This window comes from Gracilinanus agilis, chromosome 3 (genome assembly GCF_016433145.1).
Source record: "Gracilinanus agilis isolate LMUSP501 chromosome 3, AgileGrace, whole genome shotgun sequence".
NCBI lineage: Eukaryota > Metazoa > Chordata > Mammalia > Didelphimorphia > Didelphidae > Gracilinanus > Gracilinanus agilis.
The window spans coordinates 449,535,082-449,548,965 of NC_058132.1; the positions used below are offsets into that span (position 1 = coordinate 449,535,082).

The 13,884-nt window shown below is 34.1% G+C and overlaps 1 protein-coding gene across 1 annotated transcript in view; it reads left to right on the plus strand.

Annotated features, from left to right (window-relative positions):
• Positions 1-13,884, plus strand: part of EPHA6 (EPH receptor A6) — a 1,373,534-nt gene that overhangs the window by 1,199,532 nt on the left and 160,118 nt on the right. The window contains exon 12 of the mRNA XM_044666934.1: positions 4,437-4,646. Coding sequence (XP_044522869.1) covers positions 4,437-4,646 — 210 coding nt within the window. The remainder of the gene's footprint in view (positions 1-4,436; positions 4,647-13,884) is intronic.

Genomic DNA, 13,884 nt, shown 5'->3' on the forward strand with positions numbered 1-13,884 from the left:
GAAAGAAAGAAAGAAAGAAAGAAAGAAAGAAAGAAAGAAAGAAAGAAAGAAAGAAAGAAAGAAAGAAAGAAAGAAAGAAAGAAAGAAGGAGGGAGGGAGGGAAATTTTTAAAACGACTGTTGCATAGAAGAATCAGCAACCACAAGAATTTATCAAGCACCTACCATGTGCCAGGCACTAAAATTTCACAGTTTGGTGGGGGAGGCAACATGTGAATGATACAAACATGTTTTACATAGGTTAAATCTTAGATTGTCTCCATGCACTAAGAAGACAGGAAAAGACTTCTTGCAGAAGGTGGGACATATTGTTGGAACTCAAAGGAAGCTAAGAAAGCCAGGAGGCAGAGGTGAAGAGGGAGATTGGATAAACTTGGAAGTTGCAGAAAGGAAGATGTATATATAGTTCATCTCTAGGAATAGCTTCCTAAAACTGTCCAAAAATATGATTTTTACTGCCTTGGGGAGTGAGTTTCCCTTTACTATAAAGTCTTCAAATAAATGCCATGTGGACATTTGTCTAGATCATTGAAATTCTTCTACAGGTGCTGAATTAGATAACCTGGGAGGTGGAATTCCTTTCATCTCTGTTTGGCTGACGTAACATTAGGGTAGGGGAACATCAGTTCAGGATGAAATGCTTCAGCAAGGGGTAGAGAGGGAATGTTAGAGTATGGGTAGAGCTAGCCAGACTGAGCTCTACATTCAGCATTGATCTGAATGGGACTATATGCAAGAGTATGAGACCTAGACCCGCTCACCTACCCATCCTATGCGACAGCCAGGAAGAGCATCAATACAAGTCATTGTGATTTGTTTTCATGGCACTTATCCAAAACAGGTATTTTTTTCGTTCTTCTAACCTGTTTGAGGAAGAGAACACGAGGGGAACACAAAGTGACCCATGATATAGGACGCAATACTATCAAGCTGTATTACTCCTGGTTTCCCAAGTTCATCTCACCCTTTCCTGCCACCACATTTTTGTTTACCATCCCCCATGTGTGTAATACTTTCCTCCTCATCCCTTCTGCACTTAATGATATTCTAACCATCTTCCCAAGTCAACTTAGGTAATCACACAATCACCAAATTTTTCCCCTAATTTCTGTTCCCAATAACTCCAGTGGACATGATCTCTCAATTATCTTGTAACACTTAACAAACTTCTATGCGCTTCACATCATATTCATTAACAACCTATTCATTATCAGTCATACAAAAATACCACATGATACATCCATACCTGTATTTTTAATACCCTTACCTTCTATCTTAGAATCAGCAGAAGAATGGTAAGGATTCATCAATGGGGCTTAAGTGATTTGCCCAGGGTCACAAAGCCAAGAAGTATGGGACCTCTCATCTCCAGGTGTCCTCAATCCACTGAGCCTTCTAGCTGCTCCCTTATACCTTTCCAGTTGGCCACTAAATTGAGAGTTTCTTACATGACCAGGGAATATGCCTTTTTTATCTTTGTTTCCTTAATGCACAAGATTCTCCAATCAGGGGATTCTTCATAAATGTGTTTGAATGCATAATTCCTGCTAATTTTGAATTCTGCAATGGTTGATTTATTTTGACCAGGCAGCATATATATTCCATCAGCCATGATGCCACACAATTATATTTTTAATAAGCAACAATACTACTTCTTTACACTTATCTTAGTCTTTTGTCTCAAAGGAAATTAGACTTTCAATTCCATTCAAAGATTTTGGGATTCATAATCCAGAGGCAGGTAAATATAGTATTTTTATAGGGACATATTTTTGTTTCATAGTGCTTTGTCTCAGAAAATGTATTAGAAACATGAAAAGCTAATAACACCAAAGTTTTCCCACTCTGAGTTATCTTTTCTACATTAATTATACAGCATAGAGCTAAATGGATCACCTTGCTGAAAAACATCTCCCTTCTTTTAAAAGGGTGTTCATTTCTTTAGTAACTACTTGAGTTGAAAGATGTTATCATGATTGTAGGGAGATAGATTGGTATTGAGCCCAGTTTATTTATTCATTTACAGTAATAGTTGTATTCATTCAACTAATCAATGCATTATCATTGCATGTAGCAGACAAGGTTCATATGACAGCTGTGCAGTCAGATTCTTCTGGTAGCTCAGGTACTGTCTATTTGTAATTAATGTCCCTTGGAAAGCTCTTTTAGATCTCTCAGATATCAAAGTTGCTCTTTATCAAGTGTCTGAGCTGTTGTAGAGCCCTCTGTTTTCAATTGGCTATTTAGTCTGGAAAAAGGGGAAGTAAAATCAGCAGAGAAAGTCTTAAAAACACAAGGTTCTTCTTTTGTGTTCCTCTCTTACCTTAATTAGACCAACTTATAATGAACTATTTTAAAAAATATCTTATCAAAAATTTTACATTGACCATCAAACCTACTAAAAGCTGCATTTTTCACTGAGGGATCTAAGAATTCCTGGAATCTTCATGATTTACTTATGTTACCTTCTGTGTGAAGCCTTCTAGATACAAGAGCCTTCTTTTCCCAGCAGAATAACAACAATAATAACCTTGTGATTGTTATGTAGCTATAATCTCCCTCAAGAGAATAGGGAGAGGGGGCAGCTGGGTGTCTCAGTGGATTGAGAGCCAGGCCTAGAGATGGGAAGTCCTAGATTCAAATCTGACCTCAGACACTTCCCTGCTGTGTGACCCTGGGCAAGTCACTTGACCCCCATTACCTACCCTTACCACTCTTCTGCCTTAGAGCCAATACACAGTATTGACTCCAAGACGGAAGGTAAGGGTTTAAAAAAAAGAGAGAGAGAATAGGAAGATTCCCTATTGTTTTTGTGTCCCTACTCATCTATCACAATGCCTGAAACACAGTAGTTGCCTTTTAAGTGTTTATTGATTGACTGATTTAAATGAATTAATTTCAGAACATAAAGGATCATAATATTATTTTAGTCACTCCCTCTGAGTCCTCATCTGGATTTTTTTTTGTATCCAATCATTTTAATTCATGCAGTTTAGACATTATTTGTAGTGATAAACTTTATTTTTTCCAGAGTTTTCATTAATGATGCTTTGCGCTGTTAGAAACCCTGATATATGCACACCTTATCTCATTTGATTCTCACAATAATTCCATGAAGTAGGGAGTGTGGAAAAAACATTTTTTTAGATAAATGAACCAAAGCTCAGAAAGGTTAGACCAACTTTCCCAGGGTAGCCTAGCTACATGGAGCCAAGTCTCAGATTCAGACAGGCTAACTCCAAGTCTAGCATTCTTTCCATTATAATATGTCACCTCCATGGTACAAGAATAGAAACCGAACCTGTGATTCCATTTCTACAGAAACTCCCACTTAAAGAAATTGTTGGAGGTGGGGTTGGGAATTCAGTCATTTCAGTTGTATCTGAGTCATCATGACCCTGTTTGAGGTTTTCTTGGCAAAGACATGGGCTTAGTTTACTATTTCTCCAACTCATTATACACCTGAGAAAACTGAGACAAACAGTTAAGTGACTTGCCCAGGGTCACGCAGCTAGTAAATACCTAAGACTGAATTAAAACTCTAAAGAAATAACTTCTACCAATACCATTCAGCAAGTTTTCAAGAGCCTAGACTTCCTTGACCAGAGTCATACAGCAAGTATATGTCAGAGATTCTTGCCAACTCTCAATCTACTACTCCACGCTGCTTCTGTTTCCTCCAAAGGAAATTTAAAAGCACAACTTATTCTTTTTCGGGCATGTATTCAATTATAAATTTTCCTTTTCTATGTATTTGCCTTTGTAATGAAGCATGTTGTTCTGTAAACTTTTAAGTCTCTTGAAGTTGACAAACTATAGATCTTTTTTTCAGTTTATTTTGCCTGAGCCTGTCCTGACAAAATCACACTATTACTTTTTTATTTGTCCTTTGTGACCTGGCCCAAGTTATTATTGACAGTTTTTTATGTGATTTCCATTTGCCTTTCAGGTCTTTGTACAGTTCTGCATTTAATTACCTTGATATCCTGCTACTCTTTACTTTCTTTCCTACATAATGGATTGATTCAAGAGCCTATAACTACTTAAAGAGAATTAATCCTTTCAATAGGTATTTTTCCATTATGATTGTAATCCAATGATACTCTCCTAAACCATGACTCATCTGTTAAAAAGTGGCTTCTTGAAATTCATTTTCTTCTTTTGCTAGTTTCTCAGTTACCATTTGGGAAGATTATTTGGTCATCTCCAAATAAATATTTATCTTCATTTTAAGTGGTAAGCTATTTTCCCCTCTTCTATAGGAAAAAGATTGAAAAAAGCCTTTATCCCAATGGATTTTCCTCCCCTTCCTTTTCCTTTTTTATTGAGATGAGTAAGATATAGCTAAAATAAATATTCTCTTGGAAGTGCTATAGGGACCATAAATGATTTCCAGGACCTGAAAGTTACTTTTAACCTATAAATTTTTTTTTTCAGAAACATGATGGCCACTTCACAGTTATTCAGCTGGTTGGTATGCTTCGAGGGATTGCATCTGGGATGAAGTACCTTTCTGATATGGGTTATGTACATCGAGATCTTGCAGCACGAAATATTCTGGTCAACAGCAACTTAGTATGCAAAGTATCTGATTTTGGACTATCTCGAGTACTAGAAGATGATCCAGAAGCTGCTTATACAACAACAGTAAGTTTATATCATATAATTTGCTATGTTATATATTTTCATATTTTATTCTTTTTTTCTAGTGCCTCATAACTAGAGATGACCATATGATCTGTGAGATTCTGACAATTCTGTGTTCTATTACTTAGCATGAAAATTTCATTAAGGGGCCTCTTAATACTAGTAAATTGTCAACCAAGTATCAAATTCCTCTTTCCACTACTTTCTTTCAATTAGTCAGCCAGTCAATAAAAACAAATATATATATGATATTTGGTGTAATATTTTGGGATTCATGCTATAGAACTGCCTTGTAGATTTTTTAAAAATCCTTATATAAGTTATTTCATGTTCTCTCAAAAACTAGAAGCCTCTTAATGTTACCCCAGCTGTAACTAGTTTTATTGGATTTTATATACTTGTGATTGGTACTATAGTATTTCATTCTTATAGCAGATTTCATGCAAAGACTTGAAAATACATGATAATAAATGTCTGTTATAAGTACAGAGACAGAGACTCCAAAATGGGGTTGTTTTTATAGATGATCCCTTTTTTATCATCAGAGAAATATCAGGCACAGAAGACTAATCTATTAGATTCCAGATTTTTTTCCCTTGGCATCTGTAATCTAAAGTAGTTTCCAGAATTACTCAGGTCTATTTTTCTATGCAATTGAATCCACATCCATTAAATTCCATTAATCTTTTATTGTTATTTAGTTGTCTCGGATACTTGCTAATTTACAAAAAAAAGTAGTGAAATACTTTCTTTTTTAATATAATCTTTGGTGAATTATCACACTCATCTGCCAGTCGACTGCACTGAAAAATAACTCAGCATAGCTTGCCAAGTCAATTTGATTCTCAGTTTTCTTCACCTTACATCCCATGTTAATGAAAAAGATGCATCTCCATTCTTTTGTCAGCATTTATTTCATTTCCTGTGAGTTTGCTTTTTGGGAAATTTGGTATTCATTTTTTAAAAGATTGAATCAAAGTTTTATATTTTAAACACAGAATTTGTATTCTTGATTTGTTTGTTTTAAGAAGTGGTCCATTAGATTTATCAGTGGCATTTTCACTAATTTCTGTGACAGAGGCACAGTTCTAAAGAGAATAAATTAATCTTCCTGAGTCTGATATATAAGATACTGGTATCTACTTATCTTTTCAATTAAATAAAAGGCTTCATAAAAACTAGATATCATGGTGTCTATAAATAAAATGTTTATTTTAAAATATTGTTCAGCCTCATTTTGTAATGAAAGAATATCACAATGATCTAATGATCAAGGCCCATGACTTTTTTTACCTTTTGTTATTTGCATATGTGGAACCAGAATGTGGTAAAAGTGGTAAAAGTGGATAAGCTTTTTCTGTCAAACATATTATTAAGACTAGAAAAAGATACAAGTGACATTTGCAATAGATAAGACAAATTAAATTTACTAAAAGAGAGAGAGAAGAAATCATTACTAAACAATGACTATGTAACTAGAAAGAAGAATATGGGTTATTTATACAATTAATGATTTTTAACTCCATTTTATTTAGATGCTTGATTAATTTAATTAATAAAACATTTGACTTCAATAACTTTGCTAAAGCAAAAGTCTCTAAACATAGTAAGATGTTTTAGATTTTCCATATAAGTCTCGGTGCTAGGCAGTCTGTTCTGTTCTGTGCAATATTCTGTCAAATGCCAGTTTAGCATCCTATGGTCTAAAGATGTATTGTTTTAAACTGCACCAATGGTTTTATTAAAAAAATTCAAGATTTAGTGACTCTGTTTTGTTTTTTAATATTGTAAGATATAAGCAGTAAATTCAGCAAATCAATCTTTGATTTCATTGGATTACAACTTTATTCAAAGAGACATGTTCTATGCTTATTTGTCAGAGAGGTTATTGTCAGAAGGCAGACATGAAGCCACGTAGCACATAATTGTATTTTTACAAGGAAATTTTGATTTCACATACAATAAGAAAATCTTTCCCATTGTCTCAAATGAGCATTTCTAGTTCTAGAAAGCATCTATGAGTTTAGTGAAATTCACATATATTTGTAGTAAGGTTGAAGTTATCACTTTTGCATCACCAGCATTAAGGTTTCTTAAAATAAGGTATTTGAGGGACCTGAAATGGGATGAGTTTTTTTAGTTCATTTATTTGTTTTTCACTAAATGACATATAACTGAAAGTTGTGTTCAGTAAGATCAAGAACCTTTTTAAGAAACTAGTCAGCTAGGGCTGATTCTCAAGATACAGTGATTGTCCCAAAGCCTGATTTGGAGCAATGCTGAAAGAAGTCATTGAGCAGCTTTCTGAGAAATAATTACTCCTTACTTTGTAGCAAAAAAGGCTGTTGTAACCAGAGCCGTAACTGGGCTAGGCAGGCAATAAATTACCTCACAGGACACTACTTAGAGGAAGTTACAGAGGCTAGAGGGAGGGTTCATCACTGACATCCTTCTTTCCTTTAAGAAATGGACAGATCAGGAAATATCTCAGGTGAAAGATAGCCCTTGAACTAGGTTTTGTAAAGTGAAGAGACCTTGTGAAAAGGACATGGAGGTGGGCAGCTAGAGGGTTCAGTGCATTGAGAGCTAGGTTCAAAAATGGGAGATAGTGGGTTCAAATCAGGCCTTGGACACTTACTAGCTGTGTGACTCTGGGAGACTCATTTAATCCCCACCCCACCCTTTTCTAGCCCTTACCACTCTTCTGCCTTGGAATCAATGTGCAGAATTATTTAAGGGCATGGAGAAAGATGGAAGTCATGTGATGGGTAGGAAGAAGGGGAGAAGAAGGAGAAGAATGACATGATATATATATATATATGTATATATATATATATATAATTTTAGGGTTTGGAAAGCACTTTACAAGTATTAAATCATTTCATCCTCACAAAAACCCTGGAGGGATGGGTAGATATTATTATCCCAGTTTCAAATATGAGGAAACTGAAGCAGTCACTGGTTATGCCCAGAGTCATACTCCTAGTAAATTTCTGAGGACAGATTTGAGCTCAAGTCTTCTTGGCTTTGGCAATAGTACTTTATTCAGTGTGCCACCTGGCTGCCTCAGATAAAGGGAATAGGATGGAAGGCAAACCAGTTTGAAATGAATGGCGAATACACTGAGGAATAATATGTAGTATTTTAAAAGTAGGAAGGATCATCATCATCATCATCATCATCATCATCATAGAAGTTTTAAATTCCACACTGAAAATTTTGTGTTTTCTTTATCCTTTAAACACTATGATACCAGTGAAAATTTTTAAGGAGAGTGATGTGACCATTTGTGCTTTAGCTATACTAGTTTGAACTCTGGGTGGAAGATGAATTGGAGAGGGGACAGATTGCAAGGAAACCAATTAGGAAGCTAATACAATAGTCCAGAAAAGAAATGATAAGAGCTTGAACTGGCTAAGAGTTCTGTGAACCAAGAGAATGGAACAGGTTACACAGTTTTTAAAAGTATGCTTCAATGTCATATACAACTTTTCAATAACATACCTATTTCAAAAACTCATTTATTGCTTTTATTTTACCATAATTATTATTCATCTATTGTCTATATACTCTTACATCAATTATGTGAAACTACTTTGCCCAGAATAATGAAAATCTGGTTCATTTTGCCTTTGAAAAAATTAGGAAAATGTTGTATAGCATTCACATTTATGCTGAAAAATATCATTTTCATTAACCAATATTATGAGGATTCATTTTTTAATATTGTCTTTGACAAAAAATGTCTTCTTTTCTCTTAAACAGAAAATCGTAAATGCAATCATCAGATAGCAGCATATCAATCACTTCTTAATCATCTTCATTTTGCCTTTCCCATAGAAAATCTTGCTTTCTTCTTTATACTTAGCTGTAATTCTACTTCATTACTTGTTTTGTTGAGATTCAGAGCACTTGTTATTGATAGAGTACAATTTGTATAATTATAATTGAGTTGACATCTTAATTTTTTTTATATACTTTGTGCTCAGAGAAACTCTTTAAACTCATCTAGAGCTACAAGAGGGCAATACTTGTTAGTATTTAGTCCGTTCTCATCATAGAATGGAGTATAGGTAAGGAGTCAGACAGAAATAAGCAAGATAATTCACTAGGTCCACTTTGCAGCCTTGGCTAAGTAAAGTTTACATAAAGTGATTTCATTGTTTTTATATAAATTTCTAGATATTTAGACCAAGCAATTTCTTTTTTAAATTTATTTTATTATTATCACTATTCCAAATGTTTACAAATCTAAGACAAAAAGCATTTCCATATATGAAGAAAAAGAAGATATTACAAAAAGAAATCACAAATTTCCTGTATATTAAACTTGTTTTTCTTCCTAGCTACATAATAGATCCTGTCCACAAATGTTCCAACTCCTCCCATCACATAGGATATTATTAGGGAGGCCAACACATTCATATAGTCTTTCTTGTTTTATCTTTCTTTCACTTTCTGGAGGTGACATTCTCAATTTATTCTTCCAATTTTCTAGCTTTTGCATAATATTCCCCTAGTTCTATTTATTTCACTGTTCAATATCTCATATAGTTCTTTCCAGGTTGTTCATAATTTCTTACAGCACAGTAGTATTCCATCACATTCATATATGACCATTTGTTTAGCCATTTCCCATTTGATGGGCAGACCAAGTAATTTCAAGTAAATAAGAAGAGCACGTCTTAAATTTTGGATTATCCATCATACTACTATTGTTCTCCATCAGTGTAAATAACTAAGACATCATTCAAACATGTTCAAATTTTTATATTACTTATAAATAAATTAATAAACAAGAACTTATTAAACACTCACTATGGGACAGGTATTATGTTAAAGTCCAGGAATAAAAGGAAAAAGGAAAAACAGGACTTGCCTTCAAGGAACTCACATTTTAATGGGGGAAACCATTTGCATTGTAATTGGATACAGACAAGATATTTACTGAATAAGTAAAAGTTAAACTTAGAAAGGAGGGCAATAAGGACCTAAGGAGGAAGGAGGAACCTAGCTGGAAGTCTGTGAGAGCACAAAGCTATACATAACTATAAGCCCATGACCTATAAAATAATAGTTGGGGTATTCTTTTGACACTAGAAATTGGTCAAAGTGGTCATAGGATAATAAATTTAAAAAGAGTAAAGATTTTAGATGTTGTAAGGACTCTAGCCTTGAGACATTTACATGGGCAGGATTGAGAACAGAATTTGAGAGTGTGAAGAAGAGTATGTATATAGAGTTAGTGTTGTGGTTTGAATGAGCAATGTTATGTCAAAGAAAGAGTGAAGAGAACAGAACAGAAGAGAAGAGAGAAAAGAGGAGAAGAGAAGAGAGGAGAGAAAAGAGGAGGAAACATTTATTAGGTGGCTATCATGAGCCAGGCATTATGCTAAATACTTTAAACATATTAACTCATTTGTTCTTCACAACTGAGGGGTGTCAGAGTAGATGCTATCGTTATCCCCATTTTACAGTTAAGCGAGTTGCCAGTGTAACACAACTAGTAAGTGTTTGAGGCCAGATCTGAACTAAAAAATACCTGAATTCAGCTATTCCTGAGTTCAAATGCCTGATACAAACTCAGAATCCTATCTACTATGTCACCTAGCCAGAATAATACCAGTTCTGAGAACTGTCAGAATGGTCCAATTCTGATTATTCAGGAGTCAATATACAATGGAAATAAGAAAGTATTAGGGGGTAGGGACCTAAAGTTAGAACGCTGGTATGTGTCTGAGAAGTCTGACCCTTTTTCTATTAAAGAATTATGTATTATAAATAACTTTACTTTAAAATAATCAATATTGCATTTTCTATTAAACTTTAATTCATTCAATGAATCTGATTTTCCCAATTCAATCAATTCTCATTTTATAATATAATTGTCATATTTAAGAAAATATGGGGACAGCTAGATGGATCAGAGGATAGAGAGCCAGGCTTAGATATGGGAGGTTCTGGGTTCAAATTTGGCCTCACTCATATCCTAGTTGAGTGGCCCTAAACAAGTCACTTAACCCCCATTGCCTAGCCCTCCCACTCTTCTGCCTTAAAACCATATTTAATATTGATTCTAGGATGGAAGGTAAGGGTTTAAAAGAAAGAGAAGAAGAAAGTATGGCAAATAGAAAGAATCATTAAAGCAAAATCTCAATTAATTATATTTCAAAATGGAGATTATTTTGTCATTAAGTTTACATAGTTTTTCAGTGATTATTTCAATATAGGAAAAAAGATACCTAATACTTGTAATATGGGATAAAATTCCTTCCAAGGCACTGGGAGTGTTAATTTGTTCTGAGAGAGTTCTGATTTGTTGAATTTCAAGGACAAAACTTTATCCTTTGAAATTCTATCACAAAATCCCACTTCTATCAAATCACAGATAGTGTGGGTGTGACACTGGGTACTAAGCAATATAGAGTGGAGTGCATTCTGCTGGAAGTCTAATCTAGCTGAGAATCAGCCAAGCTATAGAATTGTTGTTATTCAAGTTTCAGCCTAGATAAAAATGAAAAAGATCTGACAGCCTCAAGTCTCAAGATATAACCTTTTGATATAATACTACAAAATTTGGTTGCCACAAAATACTATGCATAATGGAACAAAAAGGAATCTGAATGTGAATTCCTGAATGGAATATGTTGCCCAAATTACAAAAAAGAAATAGATGTATTTTTGTGGCAAACTTTAAAGAGATAATGAGATCTTTGTATGCACTTACAGTCTTCATACTAAAGAAAAAAGGAAAAAAACAGACCAGTCCTTCTTAATATATAAAACCTGAAGAATTAATTAAGTTCTGAAGCAATTAAAAAAAGATTGAGAGCATGGCACAGGTCTTGAAGTCAAGAAAATATGCCTTCACTTATCATTTCTGACCCTAGCTGATTCAGGGAAAGTTGCTTACAACTCTGAGCCTCAGTTTTCTTATCCCTTAATTGGGATGATAATTCTTGTAGCTATAACACAGGCCTATTTCATGAATCAAAAGAAATTACAAACATAAAATCCTTTACAAATCCCAAAGCATATAAATTAGAGGGGGTGGCTATTTTATATTTTTTCCAGATCATATGTAGATACAATTATTTTACAAGGAGTTTTCCTCGCCACACTCCATGAGAAAGAGGATATCAATATTATTTGCTTCCATTTTACATTACTTCTATTTTTTTGTAAAATAATTGTGATCTGGAAAAAATATAAAATAAAATAAAAAACATTATTGCCTTCTGGCAATCAATTCTCCCTCTCTCCTATCCCTCCCTGTCCCCCAAGATGCCAGGTAAGTCATACATGTATTATAATACAATATATATTTCCACATTCATCATGTTGTAAAAGAAGACACATTGCTAGAGAAAAATTAATGAAGGAAATAAAGTGAAGAACAATTTGCTTCAATCTTCCCAGACTCCATTGGTTCTTTCTGTGATGGTGGATAGCTTTTGTTTGCCATGAGTCTCTTGGGGTTGTTTTGGAACTTTGCATTGCCGTTACTGTTATATAAATTTAAATTCTTATTACTCATCTTGTTATTATTACCCTAGAAAAGTGAACAATGATAAGATGGAGCTAAATACATACACAATAGAAAGATATCGAGTAAGGTTACCCAGGAAGAGTGAAAAACAATAAACTTTGAACTGGATGAATCAAATTCATCATCAGAGAGAATCTATGCCACATATCAAGTACAAAATTACTCTCCACAAATAGCAATTCTCACTTGGTGGATTCTTTGATTGATGGTAGTCCATCAGAATTGTTCAAAGTATAAAATAGTGAAAATAAAGAAAGAAGATGCCAGAGTACAAATGAAAAAGGAGTTAGCCAATGCTGGAAAAGTCTATGCAACAATAGTGGAGGGGTGAGGGAGTAAGGGAATTGTAGGCTGATTCAATTGAAGAAAGGTTACTAATGTTTCACTAATGATCAATGAGCAAAATAAAAGCAGTTAGGTGGCTCAGAGACAGGAGGTCCTGGGTTCAAATGTGACCTCAAAGACTACTTAGCTGTATAATCCTGGGGAAGTAATTTAACCCCATTGCCTAGCCCTTCTGTAAAAAACCAATACACAGTATTGATTCTAAGATAGAAAGTAAATGATTTTTTTAATGATTGTAAGCTTATAAGTCAAGAGTTTCTATACTATGTACCAAAAAGCAAAACACTAACTATGGAGATGAAGACATATTGGTGAAGCTTTATTTGTATCTTAAATCTCAGTTATGGCTGTCTATATGGATTACATATAAAGGCTATAAAAACCAAGTGCCCAGACATCATTTCAATAAAAACAACTATTTTCACATGGGCAACAATAGATTTTGAGGATAGAATAGAAAGATATTAGTAAAGTTGCATTTTTGCATATGAAACAAATAACCATTTAATACTCCACAAAATCTATCACTTCTGAAATTTGTTTATTTTTAATAAAACAAGTAAGAAATAACTGACCCCATGAAGAGTCAAACATGATTGAAAATGCCTGAACAATAATGTAGAAATATGCTTTGCATGACTTCGTATGTATAACATAGTGCATTTCTTGCCTTCTCGATGGATGGAGAAGGGGAAGAGAAGAGAAATTTGGAACTTATTTGAATTTTTAAAAAATTTTAACACCCCTCCAATGAATAAGGGAGGCAAAAACACTAAATTAAGTTCTTATTTCAGAAAGCTAAAAGAAGATGGAATGGAATGGAATTAATACAATTTTTCTTCTAATACTAAAAGAATCTGGAGAAGCCCAACAATGATGGAGGGAGGACTCCTCCTCTCTTCTTTCTTGCAGAGGGTTAACTAAAACAATCTCCTTACTGCTGGCATGTTATAGTTATTTTTTCAACAAGGAAAGAAAGAATGAGACCTTAGAACTAGGAAGAAATCTAGAACATATGGGGCCACTATAATTTAATTCCTTTTTAATTTTTTTAACCCTTACCTTCCATCTTGGAATCAGTGAGGAAGTGTCTGAGACTAGATTTGAACCCAGGATCTCCCATCTGTAGGCCTGGTTCTCAATCCACTGACCCTCCCAGCTGCCCTCTCCTCTTTAATTTTTAAATATTTATTTTCTTCTTTGTTGGCAATAGTCAAGGAGTAGTTAATATATAGTCAAGTATGCTAGTAGATAGAGTCTCCTGGACTTGATAAGTTTTAGATCAAGGAAAGAAGTGATAAAATGCCAGTATTATCAGGAAATAAAACCAAAGATGGAAATAAG